Source organism: Symphodus melops (assembly GCF_947650265.1).
Source record: "Symphodus melops genome assembly, chromosome: 14".
Classification (NCBI taxonomy): Eukaryota; Metazoa; Chordata; class Actinopteri; order Labriformes; family Labridae; genus Symphodus; species Symphodus melops.
In genome coordinates, this window is record NC_136704.1 from 23565902 (window position 1) to 23584905 (window position 19004).

A 19004-nucleotide genomic window follows, 5' to 3' on the forward strand; every position below is an offset into this window, starting at 1 on the left:
CTCTGCGTTGTATTTTCGGCAAACAGTTGAATGGCTGGGTGGTTTCTGCGTGCCTCAGTAATGACAGGAGGAAATAGGGGTGTTATCTGTGTAATGCTGATTATATTATGGTAATTATGACTTGACTTTTTCATGCACAGAACCGCTCCTGTGGGTGAAGCGTGGAAAAGCAGCTGCCGTGGCCCTCCTGGCGTCTTCGTTTAAAGCGGACAAAAGGCCGATCAGGGGGGACGCTTCACGTGTGTGTGTGTGTGTGTGTGTGTGTGTGTGTGTGTCTCTGCGCCCTGATTTAAAAACTTATATGAATTAACCCGTGTTGCTCAGTGAGTGTTGGACTGGAAATCCAATCACTGAGCCCGGCTGTGGAGGGAGGCGGAGCTGTGGGTAAATCCTATTGCAGCCTTGAGTGGGTGCTGAGGCTGTGGCCTGTCCTTGGGCGAGCCCCTCCTGGGTGAAAACACCAGCACTGACCCAGAGAAACTAAACCTTTTACGGCCATTCTGCCTCGACCACACACACACACACACACACACACACACAGACACACGCTCCATAATCCTATTTGATGAGGCAATATCTTAATGATACCTGATGTGGCCTCTTTGACCCCCCCTCAAGGGAGGTCTGTCCTCAGTCATCATAATCAGCCCTGCTGCTTCTTTCAGACGAAGACAATCTATATAAAGCTGCCGGTCTCACAATCACGGGACCTTCCCGCCGCTGTCTCAGAGAAACATGTTTACAGATTCGAGCAAAAGCGTACAAAGTCGTAGTTTTCAAAGTTCTTGCTAAGTTGTCTGATGCACGCCTAATGCGTGGCTCTGTATGTTGGTCCGTTAGTTCTTCGGTCAGACTGGACCGTGGGTTTGGTGCGATGTAGCTGCTAGCCCTTGGAGCCCATTAAATCCAGAGGTTGTTTTTCCTGCTGAGTCTCACTAGGCCGTGACAGGGCCGGAGAGGGCTGCACGGGGGGAAACAAATAGCCCAACTCATCCTGGCCATAAAGAAGGTTGCACCACAACCCAATAAGGGTCTGACGCTGATGAATGTGACCGGGGACAGGAAGGCGACCCTGGCCGGTCTCCACCAGAAATGAAACCACAGGGATATAAAAAAAGGTTATTATCGTCACACAGTGACAGCCAGACGGACAGAAGGGCAGAGATGGATGGACGGACAAAGTGACTAAAAGGAGGTTGAGTGTAGGAAGAGCAGCAAAGATTAAAGGAGTGAGTGAAGGTGGAAAGTGAGATTAGCTAATCTGAAATGTGATTCTTTTGCCTGATGAATGTAGCACAGATAGAAGAGACCCACACTACATGATCCAGCTTCGCTCCTGAAGCATTGTGTTATTTCTAGGTTGTCCTGTTATAACCCCCCCCCCCCCCAATCTTCTTTAACTGCAGAGTTATAAAAATCACAAGCAGACTGTTGTATAACATCTCAAATTGTTATTTTAAGACACAATAAACTGGTACAGTAGTGAGTCCTAAAACCAGGAAGTGAGTGAGTTAGCATTTTAGCGCCATGGGTTCCTACCTCTAAAAGTCAATGGGGATTTTAAATGGGTTTGTGGTAAGACGCATGAAATAAGGTCTGTGGTTAACACAAGCTGAAGAGATGTTGATGTTTTGTTAGACGAGATAAACTACGTTAGCTAAGACCCCACACTTGTGAATTTTAAACAAGTGGCTAACTGAAACTACAGTGGTTGTCATGGAGACGTTAAACGTCATCACGCAGGGAACTCTCTCCCTAATCCTCCTTACAGCCTCTAGTCATGTTTTTTAGTGCTCTGTTTATTTTAGGTTAATAAACAACTTATTAAGCTAACGTTTAGCTAGCTTGTCAAAAAAATTAGATCGATGAAGCATAACGGTCGTGACGTCAAAATCAAGCGACCGCTGTGCAGTTAGCTTGTAGCATAACGTTAGCTTTTCACTTCTCTCGGCTGCATTAACTCTTCAAACTTCATATAAATGGTGTTCATCATTTGTAAAGATTATCCCGCTGAACTAAACAGCTACACATCAGAAACGTGTGTTTGACACAGAGATTATTTTCTGCTATGATCCAAAATCCAAAGTAAAAATCCCAGAGGAGAATTCTTATTTGAACCCATGGCGAAGCTACTTCCGGGTTGGCCTACAAAAACACGTCACTACTTTTCCAGTCTATGGTGCGAGAACTTCATGTTACCTTAATTTTTTTCCCCAAACATTTTAAATAACGATTTAAAGTTGAGCTTTACACTCTGTATTAGAGAAATTCAAAGTCCGATCAGACTCACCGGCAGGGCCATGGGCGGCGTGACCGGCGAGGGAAGGCTGCGGGCAGGAGACTGGTTCTGCCGGTGCGGCGGGGACTGCTGTGGATGTCCAGATGTGGAGGAGCAGGTGGAGCCTGGAGAAGGGACTGAGGTCTGCTGCTGGCTGGGTGGGGTCATGTGATGCTGGGGTGGCAGCTGGTTCTGGGTGTGGGAGTGGGTTTGTTGGTGGTGATGGTGCTGCTGCTGCTGCTGCTGATGTTGTTGTTGTTGTTGTTGCTGCTGGTGGTGATGCTGTTGCATCTGTTGGAGCTGCTGCAGGTGTTGGAGCTGGGAGTTCAGTGATGAGGTAGCTGTTGATGAAAAGACAGAGACTTGTTTGATTCCTTGCTGTGCCTGAGACCTAAATCCTCCATGTAGATGTCCTTTATGTGTTTCAGCACCTAAACCCGTCCTCATTATGTGAAGAACACGCTCACACCTTCGAGGGGAAACACATGCACACATGGAGGTGTGGGATGCAAAGGCTGCATAGTGAGAGACATGTAAATAACACAGAGCCACACAACAAGGTCCTCCAGGCTTTCAACCTGCATGATGAAGACTGTGAATTTGATTTAGGCTCGTTGGAGGACAGAGCTATCAAGCCTGACTGATATAATTGCTCTCTCTGGAGCCAAAAAGTCTTCATTGTCAATTGGAGAATGTCAGAATCTTCGGTTTAATGGCTGAAAATCTCAAAGGAAAGAGACATCCATCTTCACTGGAAGACTTAAGAAATAAACCCATTAACTAATTGGATCCAATAATGGAGCGCCATTAGATCCTCATTTCAACATTTAAATGCTTATACATTTTTATGCCGTTGGACAAAAAAAAAAAAAGAAAAAAAAAAAGTTAGCACTCAGGCTGAAGAAGACTCCAAACGTCCTTCTGAAATCCGATGTTCATGGTCGCGTTCTTGAGAAACAGTTTGCAGGATTTTCAATCAGGTGACACGCAGATTCAGATCGAATGCCAGTAGAAATCCATACTCCAACCTAGACACCAAGTAATAGCTGCTTATGGTGTCGACTTTAATACTAAGAGTGAAGAATCGCGCTGAGAGACAACATCAGAGCTGACCTTCACAGCTGATCACATCAAGAAGAGACAAAGCACCTTAAAACAATCACTTTACGCTCACGAGTTTACATTTTATTTGTCCTTTAACGGCTGAACACAAACACAGAGCGTGCGGCTTTCTAAGGGCCAAAGGATGAAGACGACAGCAGGATCCGATACGGCTCTCAGTGGACTGAAGACCAAGAACCTGATCCGTGTTGTTGATATTTGACTGGACTCGACACGCTGGACGGATGTGTGACCGGCAACACTTCAGCTGAGGAGTGGAAGAGTTTCATTTGTATGAGTGAAAAGAGAATAAAAAATCCAAAGAGAGATTCATTTGAAATGAGCTCGTAATTAATAAAGTTCAAGTTTTGAATGAAGGAGAAACGACAAAGTTCCCACACAAACTCACTCATGTCTGTCTTATACTTTCACTGTCTTCTTCTTGTGTTTTATTCGCTGTTTTATTCAAACGTGTTTCTTTTTCTCATCTGTTATTTCTAAAGCCTCACACGGACAGTTTTTGCATATGATAATTTTGTTAAAAAGACAAAGAGCAGAGGATGTGCTTAAATATTACAGCTCCATCGTCACTGCATGTCCATGTTTCATAAACCAATAAATAAATAAATGAATTAAAATACTCTGGTAGAAATCCACCCGGACATTTTACGAACATTTTAAAAATGTTTTTCATATTTCATTTAAGACTTTTCTGTCTAAAACAAACATAGAATAATAAATATCTTTAGAGACATGAATCATTTAAATTTATTTCTTTACAACATTTGAGACACAAAATCCTACTAAAATGTGAAAACGAGACTTGAATTTATAACTGTAAATACTCGGACCTGACCTAGATGGGACTTCTGGGACTGATACCGATCTGGACTTGGACCTGAGCTCGTGTATTTCTTGTCTCGTCTTCTGCATCTGAGCACTTTTACACTGCAGGTCACACCTTCACATTCACGTCCTGGTGGCAGAGGCTGCAGTGACTCCTCCCATTCACACACATTTACACTCCACAGAAGAAGCAGCGGGAGCCCAAGGACACGGAGCTGGGGATCGAACCCTTGAACTGCTAGTGTCATACGATGATGAAAATCTGTTAGAGAACTACCTTTTATAATACGGCGAGCGGGCGGGCGGGCGGCTGAGTAAACTGAGTTATATCGGCGCGTATCTGCGATAAAAATATCCGACTCTCATATGATGAGATCGGTCGATATCGTCGGCTCGGCTCTCGTAAATACACCAAAACTATTGGATATTATAAAAGGTCGTTCTCTACAGACGGACATATTCAGTATTGAGATAACACGTGCTCAGTTTACTTTCAGTAAAGGAGTGAATAACAAAGAGTAAGTGTGATAATCTATTGATAATGCAGAGGAACAATGGTGGACACGCTTGTGTACATACAGAATCAATGCACTTCAATAATTTACGTACGGTTGCCTCATGAAAGATGAATAAAACATCAGGGCAGACGAGTCTTTGATTATCGTGGTCACTACGACTGCAGGACGGGTACAGATGAACATTTGATGAAGATCAGATCATCCTCTTCTTTCCTCACGCTGCAGAGGAGCGGCAAAAGAAAGCCGGGGTTCATGGCCAGTAAACAGTGCACTTTTACATTTCTTCTACTTCCTGACACATTGACACCCCCCCCCCCCCCCCCCCCCCCACACACACACCCCACCATGAATTATATATACAGGATTCTGTGCAAAAGGCGAGAGTCCAATTCTCACTTGAAATGTAGGGGGCAAGTTGTCTTAGCGGGCGCCGAGGCCCCTGACAGGACCGGCTCTTTTCCTTTTTTGCAACTTCGCCAACGACAAAATAGTTGAGCCCCGTTTCATGATGGAATAAAAAAAAAAAAGGGAACAAAGATGGGAGAGAAAAAGAAAGAAAGGGGGGAGTGAAATGAGATTTCTGTCAGAAAATTATCGAAAGCGGGCGAAGATCAAAGACGATCGCAGAATTTCCTCCAGCGCCTCGACCATTACGCCGAGGAACAAGAGGTACAACAAAAAATATGAGGCGAAAGAAAACAAATACAGAGGGAATATGGAAGAAGCCCCATGTGGCCTTATTATAAGGGCTACACCGCAGGTACTATATTCTTTAACAGCAGTGCTTTATAAATTCTGTCATCTTGTTAAGACTGTCAGGACCACTGACCCTCCCTTCCCCTCTAACGGGGCAACTGGCATTTTGAAGCTCAGTCTTTTAACCACGGCTGTCTGATTGCTTTGGTTGAGCACATAATCCAAACGGCTTGTCTCGGCTAATTGTTTGTGCTCCTTCCTCCAGCAGACACAAGGCTGAGGATGAGAGCGGGAGCTTCACTTATGATGGAGAGAGGCCAAAAGGGTGCCGGGATCCTATAGTGCTCATTATATCTCCCACTGTCTCCTTTGTTGTGTTTCATATTCACTGCTTCTACGAGCAGCGAGCAAGCTACACTCCCACTTAGTCATCACGCCTGAGGGGGGGGGGTTACACGGGTCCCACTTTCACCGCTGTCACAACTCGCCTATGTTAATGTTTGTAATGAGTACTGAGCCGGATCAGAAGAGCAGATATGCCGTTAAATGAGCAGATACACGCGTCGTTTTCAGAGTTAACAACGAATCTTCGGGGGGAGTGTGAAAACACCAGCGCCGAGAAGTGGAAGGCCTCCAACCTCAGCGCTTTGAAGAACGGTCTGCCATCTCTTCGTCTGCGAGCTTTTTTACTTCAGTGCCACAGAAGAAATCAACTGTTATCTTTGACTGTCCCGGCCCCGGCTTGTGAAGTACTGGAGGACAGAGCGAGACTGATTGTCAGAGGTCGAAAGGCTAGGTCAATGCCGCCTCATTCGTCAGACAAAATGCTATTTTTGTTTCCTGTGTGGTTCAGGAGTGAAGCGGGGTTGGGAAGAGGGGGGGGGGGAGGCAGCAGCCTGCTCTCTCATTACCAGCGCTACCTCAGTAGTCACTGCCAACCCTCCTATTACGGTACTTTTCTCTCTGAGGATGATTCCAGTCTGACTCCTTGTTTTCGTCTTGATGCACAACAGCGAGGTTTACAGCTGTTCCCTATGAGTTATCCTATGTATCCTTTAGGTGTGCAAGGACGTGCACAGGTGTATCTGAGCAGAAGCCAAACGTTGTAAGATTTCTGATACAATGCTGCTTAATGCAAAGAAGAAAAAAAAAAAAGCACTGGAGGAAAATGTGCTAAGATTTGAGTGATTTTTCAAAAACTCGACCGATAAATCCATAAAACGTCATCACAAGGCTGATAAAGGAATCTGTCTGCATGTGTGTTGTTTTTGTAAATGTGCATTTACATTCAGAAACATTCTTCGCAGAACAAATTATGTTGAAAAAATTCTTGGTATGATATCTGTAATCTTTGAAGCTTTAGCCTCTAAAATGAGGAAAACTACAGATTCACCTGCTGTATTTCTCTTCACTTCCTTTCATTGTATTAAATCCCTTTAACACACTCGTGTCAAACTATCTTTCACAGTAAATTAACACATTTCAAGAATGACAAAAACATCTATTGAAGCATTTAGACTCTTAAGAAAGCAGATGTGAGTCGGTGCTCATCATATTAAAGCCCTTAGAGGAGGCCAGTCAAGGCCAACATGAAGTGTAACAGCAGTGTAGCGTCTTTCACGCGGCGTTAAATAGGGTCAGACGAAGGCCAATATTTCATCCACAGCAGAAGCCATTCAAATTTTCTGGGCGTTTAACAAGGGACTAGTACAGTTCACATACTTGACAAGAACGCTTGAGTTCAAAATCTAAACGCGTGTGTGTGTTCATGGTTTCACCCCACTGTACGTACAGTATGTGCTCTGAAGTAGTTCTCCGGTGGAATAAAAAAAAATGCTAATCCCAAATCAGCGCTCACAGCTTTACTATCGTTAATATGTGGTTAGCGTCATTCTGGGAGGCTGTAAATTAAGAGCCAATCAGACTCGTCAAGAGGAGCCTGTCAGGAGATAATGAAATCCAGCAGTGTTTCCAACCTTGTATTTTTTAGGAAGTCTAAATACAGCTGTCACTCTCCAACGAGAGAGGTGAGAGGGGACAAACAAGCTCCCCATTACGGCTCTGCCTCACGTTCCACTGTGGGAGTCCATAAACCACCGTCTCAATTGCCTTTTCAGTGAGTCACTCTGATAATTACTCCACTGGAGGTAAGGAGATTTAGACTCTATGAGAAGTGGTAATTACAAAGGTGGTCAGAGGAAGGTCATTCTTACTCGTTGGATTAAATCACAGCACTCGTACACGGATCGAGTGGATGAAAAACACTCCTTTTTTTTCTGCCTCGCTGTTTTACTTTGAAAATCACAACAGAAGGTTTAATGGTAAATGGAGTTTGTTAGTTTGTTAAGGTCGCGGGTCACACCTGCACAGTCACACACTGATGGTAGAGGCTGCTGAGTGAAGTGTCCATCAGTATTAGCTAAGCTATTCATACACATTCACACGCCGACGCTGAAGCAGTGGGAGCAACCTCGGGAATCTATCCGCCGTCCTGTCTCGAAATAAAAGTCCAAAAATAAACCAAAAGCTGCTTGGTTATAATTCTGGGCCCACGGAGGAGGCCTGGTCCAGACGACCTGAGGGGTCCAGGTCCACGGAGCAGGCCTGGTCCAGATGACCTGAGGGGTCCAGGTCCACGGAGCAGGCCTGGTCCAGATGACCTGAGGGGTCCAGGTCCACGGAGGAGGCCTGGTCCAGATGACCTGAGGGGTCCAGGTCCACAGAGCAGGCCTGGTCCAGACGACCCCCTACAGGGTGAGTTGATCTGAGAGGTATTTAAGCCCCAGACCGTTAAGTGATTTAAAAACACGCAAGAGGAGAAAATGTCTGTAATTTATTTTCCCCATTGAAGACGCAGAAACAAAGTGTTGATCATCAAAGAAAGCTAAACACAACCTGAACACAGTTTAGTATCACGCTCCTTTAACCAGTGAATACAGAACATACAATCGGTTATCAAAGGAATGGAAAATGGATTCCTGCCTTTGTAATGTCTGGAATAAACACGGAGAAAATGAAATGTTAAAGGAACTAGAGAGCCTCTGAATAAAAACATTACTCACAGCCACAGCAGGCAATATCACAGTTTCAGCCGTGCAGCGGGAGGAACTCAGCCACAACAGAAAAAATAAAATAAAATAAAAAAATAAAGGCAGTTAAGATTTGAACGGAGTCGCGGAGCAACAGGATTTTCGAGAGTAAACCACATCGCTTGTAGGGATCCAGAGATAATGCTTTCACTTTGTGATGCAAGGCAATATCAAGCTGTGTTGTAGAATTCTCACTCTGGGGGGAAGCGTTTCAAAGAATCAAATCCTCTCCATGGAGATGTTACACATACAAGAATATCCCTGTGTGCTCGATAATGCTGCCCTTTTGTGTGTTGCTAACGCTAGTTTATTGATTTCCAAAGTGTGGTCCATGGACCTCTTGGGGCCCTTAAGAGAGTTCCAGGGGGTCAGAAGCAGAGGAAGATGGAGTTTAATTTCCCTATTTCCAAACTGAGAGAAAAAAAGAAAAAAAAGGATTACAGCTTCTTGTACTGACTGCTGCGATCACATGATGTGCCAACGAGGTTGATAAAGCACATTTGATCTGTAGGGAGAGACGGTTCGTAGATCCGATTAATTAGTGGTTCAGTGTGGAAATTTTAAAGAGGACATGTTCTCCCCCTTTTCAAACATCTGTGCTGTGTGTAACATGAAACAAGCTGCAGAGGAGGTTTGTGACCCTCTAGAAACCAGCGCTCTCAGAATGGTCCGTTTAGGTGTGTGTGTCTCTTTAAATGCAATGACCCCGCCCCCCCCTTGAGTTTTCAAGGTGACATCACTCCTTCGCTAGCGAGAACTAAAATGGCGGCAAAAGTTTTGCTCGAGGGTGGGGGGGGGGAGTCCATGGGTGGAGATACCTCTTCTTTTTTTTTTCTTTCTTTTTTTAAAGAATCCCACTGTGACATCACAAGGAGGTCACATTTCAAACGGAGCATTTTTATCAGTGTTGTCAGACTTATGCGGACCACAAACAAGGACTGGATGGATTTATTTAACATCTCAGATTCCACAAATAAATTAAACGTGAATTTTACATCATGAGTCCCCTTTAAAAAAAACCACGGTGAACATTGTTCCTCTGTGGCTCAAATCTGCTTTAACTTTTATTTTTATTTCGGTTAAAAACAAAAAAATGTGGCAGAGTCACATTTTCCCTGTGGGAAAAATAATCATGGCATAATGTTGAAGCATTTATTTAACATGTACCAGAGCATAATTTGTTGTCTTAAGTTTTGATGCTTTGGCTTTAAAAGGGGAAGATATAAAACCTACAGTGTTATATATAGAACGACTCAAATGTGTCGAATAAAAATCAATAACAAGACCGAATAGATCTCTGCTTCTTCTTCTTCTTGTTTATGGACTCGCTCTTATTTAAATACTTTGCACTCTGAGTCCCAGCTCGGGGTCTCCTGCTTTTGTCCTTCCACACGGTGCTGGACCGTGCGCCTCTTGTTGAAAGAAAAGAAAAAAGAAGAAGAAGAGGAGGCGGTCTGCCCGGCAGGACGGAGCGGGTTATTACAGCGTGTTCATGGTCCCATCATGTGTCGTCAGAGCAAAGCGGAGGCCGCGAGTAAAAGCCTCATGCAAAATTTATGTTCATGCGGCTGTTTCTGTGGGTGGAAAAATCAATATTGCGGGGCTGATGCACAGAGATGACTGAGTGCTCTCTGACTGACAGTAAAAGCAGCGAGAGATTGAGGGGATGCATTTACTGCTCCAGAAATGGAGTGGAGTAGAGTCGCTCTAATCGTCTAGTTCACCTTAAATTTGAATTTAATTGCGGATTATTTTGGTAACAACTTGGATATTGAAGGCTTGAAGAAATCGCTGGAGAAAAAAGGAGAACAAATCAAGAACAAGCAGCGCATCGTGGTTTCTGAGCAGCTAAAGGATTGTATATTATGGCATTATTAAGCCTTGCCTTCCTTCCCAATTTACGCAGATATGAAATGATTGTAGAATAATCAAAAGACAATGTGGGTATGAGGAGGACATCATAGGGCTTTTGTTCCGCGCTGCTTCGCTTACATATGCTTTTGATAGCGCGCCACATACCCACAGTGCATTTGGAGAGGAATGCGAGAAGAGAACGAAAAGAAAGTGAGAGATAGAAATTCAGTGGGATGAAATAACCCCAAACAATGGGATTTGCTTTCCATTCTTCTGCCTCCATCTTCTGTCTTTAATTATTCCCTTTGGTTGTCTGAGGGAGCGTGTAAGCACTTTCACACAGCACAACATGCCCAGCAGCACAACACTGTCTGCCTTAGTGATGTGGAGACTTCTGAGTGACACTGAGCCTCTTGTGATTATTAATGCTGTTTAATACAACACAGAGCAGCCACTGTGATTGAGGGAAAAAACAGATTTCGAAATGCATGCATTGAAAAATGTGCAATGTGAATGGAATTATGTACAACACGAGCACTGCACTTGAGATACATTTCCCCCCTTGTGCTACATAAACAACATGTACACCATGAGATGCAGGCTAATGTTCTGCAGATGCATCGCATGGAAATGTGTATTTGATAATAACACAGAGTGTGCTCTATTTTGTACACAGTGCTAAATGGAAGCTCAGCTGATCCTGGTGGGATCCTTTGTGCCGCTTTAGTAGTTTCTTCCTGAATCGCATATGAGATATTTGAGAGCCCAGAACGATGTATGATGAATGAAGTAGCATGCTACTTATACGCTTATCGTGCTCACTGACTAGCAACAGGTTCAGCAAAGGGCAGCGGCAGTAAATGAAATTCCGCAGCGGGACAATATATCATCAAAAGAAATGTATGCAGCCAAAACTTACAAGCCTTCTCCACATGCGGACAAGGTGCCTGACGGGGCTGGGGGGAGGAGGGGGGAGGGGGGAGTAAAAAAAAAAAGTGGGAGAATAGAGGGGGAGATTGTTTTTTTTTTTTTTTTTTGCTTGATGGCTGAGGAGGAAAGCAAGGGGGACGCGGGCGATTTTGTTGAATCAGTTCTATTTTCATACCGGCTGATCTGTGTCTTTTAACCATTTCACTGCAGCTGGAAAATGAGAAGCACCACCCGGGCTAATTTCACAGTGAGAGCTCACTGAACAAAACCCCCCACGGCCTGTGGAAAAAGGTGCTAAGTCTACTTTGTCTTTGTGAATTACGAATTCACAATTCAGAAAACGGGCTCCTGTGTAAGAGATGAAGGGGGGGAGAAAGGCAAGAAAAGCGTCCCCCCCCACCCCCCCCTTCTCCTCTCCAGCCAGAGATGTACTTAGTGAGGTTTACTTGTGATCTGTAAGTAACAGATATCTCTCTCCAAACACGCTGCTCTGTTCAGATGCCACAGGATCCATCTGTGATGTGTCTGCAGTTAGTCCAGAAATAGCACCCACGGGACCCACACACTCCTCTGGCCTCCTACGGGACCTCTTAAGCTGCACTGATACAGATAAAAGCCCCACAAATCTGGCCCCCAGATACCACCGCCATTAATTAAGGTAATTAGGCCCTGGTCAGCAATTAGTAACCACAGATAGCTTTTAGCAGCGGCTAAGGCGTCCCTGCTGGTGAGGGGTTTGGTTCCATACCATCTGCTGACAAATGTGACCGCGGACTCTTTGGTTTCACACTCGGGGAACTGGAGAGGCGTGTTTAAAAACGACCTCTGAGTGATCCAGGCTGGCTCCCACAGCTTCTCCTCCCTCTCCTCTTCCTCTGCTGCTGCAGGATCGCTGTGTTTGGTCTTTCTTTGGTTTCCTTTTCCTTTTCAAACACGGGAAAAAGCAAGTTGTATGAAAATCCATACATGCTGCACACGGGCCGGAGCGGGAACAGGAAACATTCAGTGCACAACGTATCGATCAAAATTAGAACATCTGGTCCGAGTGTAAGAAGTATTGATCAGAGCGTAATGCTACATTGATCTGCTTGTATTATTAAGTTCATGATGGATCCGTATTGATAACATGCTGGTTTAAATTATAATGTTATGTTCTGTATTAAAAGTGAGCATTCTTTTCTGTACGAATGCTGGAGGTGCTCGGCCTTTCTTAGATTAAAAATAAGGGGGCGGGGCTTTATTTGTTTTTTCCAACGTTAACACATGGAAAGCGCCAACCAAGCACATACAAACACACAGCCATGTAATGAGGGGCTCTGCCTCAGTATTTCCTGCACAGCAGAGACCACTGTCCGGTTTTTTTTATGCCGGTGATCAATCCACTTTTTCCAGCCTTGATCGTGGAAGCGTGACCTCGTCCACTGGTAATAAGTCCGTTTTTCCACTATGGCCAACCACTGTGCTGGACCTGGACGATCACTTTTCAACTACTTCTTTGTGAAGCAAGAAACAGAATGTTTAAAAGGTGGATATCTTTCTTTTCTTTTAAATCAAACATTCACCTGCACTGTCGCTTGATTGTTTATAAAAAGACAAGACATCAAAAACTAATCAATACCACAATATGAGGTCTGTTAAAATCCCACTGAATGCACCTGTGATACTAATTCTGAACGTGTATACATCTGGCATCGTCGTGCTTTTCTGACACCTGTGCTCCTGGGATGTTTTTAAACGGTCTGCTCCTCGTGTTCGCACCGAGCTTTGCTGCAGGGAAACTTTCTCCAAAATGACTTGAAAATGTCGGCTCTCATTTCGCTTCACGCCTTTGGCTGGATCAGTGCATGAAGTGTTTCTGCACCTTATCTGCAAACCAATGTGCACATTTTAATTTATTTTTTCTCTTAACTTCTTGTTTGTAAAATTATGAATAAATAGAAAATAAAAAGATGTGTATATCTGACTTAGATTCCTCTCTTGATTGTGTTTAACATTACGTTTTATATTCTATGTTAGGGAAAATATTTTTGATTAATTAAGAGAGAAAACCAAAAACAAAAAGCAACAACTGGCTGAAAACATGTGAGAAACACTCGTGTGGAAATGTGGCCTTCATACTTATATTATTACTTATATACTGTTTTTGATCCAGTGGTGAAGGTGTGTGATATGAGGTGCTCGAAGCAGAACAGACTGATAAAAAACAGGCTGAATACACACATTCAACCCCTGAGAACAGATCACGCAATAACTCACATTACCGAGGACGGGGGAATAAAGGATGCAGCTGTGCTACTTTACACAATTCCACATTTCAAGCAATCGGTGATAACACCATTTTCATTCCGGTTCAGTCCCATAAAATTACCATTAACATTACAGCTCATGCAGAACACAGATAAATGTAAAATGTCACCCAGTTCTGCCAGGCGGGAATTCCAGTTCCACAAGATTAGCATCTCTGTCTGCTCTCTCCCACTGCACCTTGTCTAATATTTCATTTACAACATTTCATAAGTTCATTTTCCCCTCGCTGACCATGTAAATCACAAATCAATTTTCATTTCAAATGCTTGACTTCAGATTGTTGCTGAAAGCTTCTGGATCGCCTCGGCAACATGGCAGACCTTTAGCAGGTCTTTGGGAAACAGAGTGGAAGGAGAAAAGTGAGACGTAATTCCTACAAGACAACTTCAGGGCCAAGTGGTCAAAGACAGCACGCCGTCACGTGTCATCATTCAGCTCGGCCATCTTCTCAGACTCGTGACGAAGCGATCTCCTCGGCGGGAGCGAGAGGCCGATAATGTGGAAATGAGAAGATGAGGGGACATCTCATCAATACGAACATTCAGTCAGTCTTTGTTTGTAGAGCCACGTCGAGACGCTTCAGGTAAACGACCTCACTCTGTTTTATATCGTGTTGGAAAGCAGCAGGTCACGGGGGCCTAGTGGTTAATGTGGCGCCCCGTGTGCTTCAAAGCTGAGGGCGCGGGTTTGAATCCAATCTGTGGCTCCTTGCAGCATGTCAGACCTGAATCTGACTCTACGCATCAAAAACAACAATCAATCATTGATTCAGTTGATTGGACGGTGCAGAGTCACAGTTTAAAGACAGCAGGCAGAGGACGAGCGTCGTTCTGCATGTTTCTCGTCCTTTATGACGAGAGCTTTAAAAGGTCATGTTGACTTTCAGGAAAACCAAACCTGTGATGCTCCACGTCTACAAAACATTGAGCATCGAAAGCGACCTTCAGAACCTCCAACTAAACTTTCCCATGCCAATTATTTCCATTTTTTTCAGGGCGGAGTCACGTGACGACACGTCCAATCCGCGACAGGGAAGCAATGTCCGTCATCAAACGGAAGCGCTGCAGAAAAACTGCTGGCAGGAAATCCAAGTTATTTATTCTTCTGTTTTCCTACTTCAACACTGAAACTCGTTTTTCATTTTGAAGTGATTCTTTGATTTCGGTTCGAAATATTTAATAAACAACCACAGAACAGTTCATCAGACGTGCACGCCGTCATTAGAACAAACAGCTTGAATGGTTGAGCATGTTTACAGTAGAGAGCGTGTCAGTGAGCTGTGAGGGCGAAGGACGCTCGTTAATCGTAATCAAGGTCAAATGTTCGATTAATCATGATATTGATTAGAGGTCATATCGCACCAGCACTCCTACAACATGCACTGAAAGAAGATGAGTGCACGCTGCAGACACAGTGTGTTATAAAGAGAGGCCGTCTCGTGTTTGAAGAAGGAAAAAAAAAAAGCCTCTGTCAGTGTTCACCAGTGAGGGCAGATGTCAGGGCGTGCTGTGGAGGAGCAGACGCAGCCACATCTGATTAACACTATTATCCTGACTCCTCCTCCTCCTCTTCCTCCTCTTCTTCTTCTTCTTCTTCTTCTTCTTCTCTCTTTTCTTTCTGTCTATTTCAGGCTCTGGCAGCGTCCTGTCCTGTGGCATGGCTCAGCCCGAGTGACACTGCCACCACGCACACACCAGGAGCCAGGAGGTCCAAACGGGCAGCACCAACGTGAACCCACCACACCATAAGGGTTCACATGCTGTTTATTCAAATGCAGCGCGCGGCGTTGTTTTTATTTTGTGCACTTATGAGATACGTGTATTTTGAATTCAAAACAAATCTGCAACAAGTGAAACACCGCGGGGGGAAATTTACTTACATCTCAGCTTCAAAACAGACATCAGAGTATGAATCATGAGTCCCATGGGAGTGCCTGTGTGCTCATATGTGGATGTACAGTAAACCAGCACATCAGCGTGAGTGTGTTTGATTCCCACCCTCTCATCGCTCCTCTCTACATTTTGATTGGTGATTTTCTTCTCTCTCTCTCTCTCTCTCTCTCTCTCTTTTGTTTCCCCGCCGCCAAACTGTCGCAAAGGCGGTAACCCCGCGCGTTTCCAAGCTGCTTATTGAAGACAAACAATAAACCACTGGCAGATATCAATGGCAGAGATGAGAACCCGGGTGCCATATCAGCTGGGACTGCCTGGCGAAAACCTGCGTCTGCACTGCGCTTCATCTCCGCCAGCACCTCTCACTCTCAATTATTTGGCTGCTGTCACAACAAATCAATCAAATTACCGCTCCAGGACTGTGTGCAGCTGCTCCTATTGCACCGCTAGTTGCATTAGCTTTGAAATGTATGAGGTCTACATTTTATCACTCTTATTTATTTAATGCAGCTCTCTCCACTGCGAGTCATCCTGAAACCACGGCAGAGTTAAATCATTAAAGGGCAACGTGGGATACATAGCGCTCGAGAACACCTCGAATTAAACAGCGACGAGGGGAGAAGGCTCGGCCTTTATTGTGCTAAGATGTCGACGTGAGGAAATGTGATCTTCTTGCACCAGCCCCCCCCTTTTTTTTTTAAACATACTCATCTGCTACAACAACAACAGCTTTTTGCTTTTCTTAATCTTAACGTGATTCCACTCGAGAGAAACAAGTCCACAATGAGCAACTAGTGAGGCTGTAACGAGCCCAGAAAGGATGCAGCTGGGCTAATATAATAGGTAAAGGGACACAGAGGCATTCCCACAGCAGACAGAGGTTAAGTCAGTGGCTCGGCCCGGTGATCTAACCTCTTAAAGGAGCAGCAGTCAGCTGAGGCAGAAGAGATGCAGCCTGACATGTCTAACTAGTGTGGAAACATTTGGCTCCCCCCCCCCCCAGGAGCCCACCCTTTGGTGCTGTAATGAGCAGAGTGATTTCCCTAATTTGTACGCCGGCAACACTGGCAACCTGCGAACGACACCGCAGAGCGTTTTCATCAAAACGGCAGACGTGCCTTTGATTGGCGTTGACACCGGGTCTCATTACTGCAGGTGAGTGGGATGTCGACCTTTATCAGGAGAGCTCGAGAGCTGTTTTGTGTTTCCTGCGGACGAGTACAGAGGAACAATGCTCGCACCTCCCCATTAGAACTCGCCCCTCTGATGTGATGTGCGGCGCCTGGCTTTTTCTGCTGAGAGCAAATAAGATGGGATGTGCTTATTAATATGAAAGAGCCGCAGTAAACTAGCTTCTTGCATTACCTTTGAGTGAGTCACAGAGAAGAAGAGGAGACAGACACGACTTTGTTCTGCTTCCTCCCATTGGGCATTACATGTGCAGCGCTTTGATACAGCTAGTTTTACAAGTATGATAATCATGCTTTGCTTGTTATAAAATCAGGAGAAATCTAAACCTATTAAAAATGCAGCGGAAAGTTAGCATCACATCTAACCATCAAAATCTGCAGCTCCTTTGTACACACTGATATTTAAAATCACATGTAATGTTTTTATTCATATGAGACCCCCAGCATGACCCAACCTACTTTTTTTTGCCTCTGTGAAGTCAGCGAGAATTGTGTGCACTCTGTCACAAAAGATAACTTTCTCCCTTGTTTAGTTTCATCGGGAATTTGTTTTTACTGCGCGCACGCAGGCATAAATCATTCTGACAAATAACCAGTTACACTGGTGCTCGTGTTTACTGAGTCTGCCACAAGATGCTGCTCAGTTTTATTTAAGCAAGCGCTCCAACTTTTCCAGCACAACCCCATTACAGTGATAGTTATTCATCACCGTCTGAGAGGAGCACCTCTCCCGAAGCTCGCCGCGGCGTTCATTCTAACGCAGCCAGCTTTGATTAGCATGATCAAAACATGGGATCAAAGATACTGTTCAGTCTGTTTGTTCTCATTCTGTCTCTGCATTTAATTCTCCTCATTAAAATACAACATCAATAGGGACTAAAGCAGCCTAACTCGATGTAATTTATCTTCCTCGATATTGTATTATGACCAACACTATGACTAAGACTACAAGCCTGCAGAAATGCAATTCCTCCACCCTGAACCCCCCATTCCCCAAGACAAACAGCCTTATTAGTTGGTCATTAGCCGCCTCATTACATTTAAATACAGCCATTGGCTGGGCTCCTCCTGGAGTCTCATTACTGCGCCTCACAGTTGTCTTGTGTCTGATCTGACACTAATTAGCTAGCAGCGTGAGTGCTGTAAAACACACTGGCTCCCGAGGTCGTGAAATGAGCCGACTGCTCCCCGGCGACAGCACGGCGCTGTATTATATCTGTGATTAATCAGGCCTGGAGACCCGCGGGGGCTGGGAGGGGAGGGGGGGGCGCGAGGGGGACACGGGGGCAGAGGCTAGAGCTGCAGTTGTCTGACAGAGGTGCTGTGCCAGCAGGCCTCATTCAGCGGAGCTGTGATGAAGTCAGACAGGGGAGAGTGGAGGAGCGTCGCGTGGCCAGAGGGGCCTGGACACAGTCAAGACATTTAGCTTCACTCGTGACTTGTGTCACTTTCTCTCCACGGAGGTCCCTTCAATGCATCCCCTTCAGATAGGAGGACGTGCGAAGAGGCAGTCTGTCAGTCCACACACTTAAAAAAAGATCTGCCACAGAGGCATTTCTGCACAACAGTATTTATTTATTTTTCTCTCCTGCTATCGCTCATGGATGGGGGATTTTATCAGGACTGGATTCAGAGTGTGTCGGTTTGTTTAGCGGCGGACAATAAGGCTGACTGAAAGGTGTTTGCTTTGGCGTCCTGACACCCTGACAATGTGTTCGCTGATCAGTTCGTCAAAACACCGAAGCCTCTGGGTTGTTCCTCACGTAGCAGGAGGAAGATCTGTTGAAGTGTGAGTCAGCGGGGCCTGCTGGGCCCATTATCGTCCACTACTGATGGATACATTGAAGGGCTGAATGGATAGATGCAGGGTTTATTAAAAGCTCTGCCCACAGCGATGGCTGCTGTTATTTATGCATGTTTGTGTCCATTAGGCTTCTACCTCCACATTTCCTCACTCAGGGCATCTGTCCATCCATTTCCCCACACGAACGGAGCCTTCCCTGCACTTTGTGCTGCACTGGCATTATTGTAATCTCCATCCTAAAAAACACACTGCTTTACATGTAGCCTGGCATCTTTTTACATTAGTGCTGCTCCCTCATCCAAGATTTATGACCGACGGTTTTCCCCATCCATCCTTCAATCTAATGGTATAAAAGAGACAATGTTTTAAACATTAAAATGAAAACCATTTACAACTATGATCAAAAGAGAACACTTGGGCATTAAAGTTTAAAAGGCACAGATAAGTACAGCCATGTGGACGGACAGATGAGGTGGAAAGAGGTAAAAAAAAAAGAAGA

The 19004-nt window shown here is 44.8% G+C and overlaps 1 protein-coding gene across 5 annotated transcripts in view; it reads right to left on the reverse strand.

Moving 5' to 3' along the window:
- pou6f2 (POU class 6 homeobox 2) overlaps positions 1-19004 on the reverse strand; it is a 71901-nt gene that overhangs the window by 25347 nt on the left and 27550 nt on the right. For all 5 annotated transcript variants that reach the window (XM_079360926.1, XM_079360928.1, XM_079360924.1 and 2 more), the window contains exon 6: positions 2291-2619. In XM_079360926.1, the coding sequence (XP_079217052.1) occupies positions 2291-2619 (329 nt within the window). The remainder of the gene's footprint in view (positions 1-2290; positions 2620-19004) is intronic.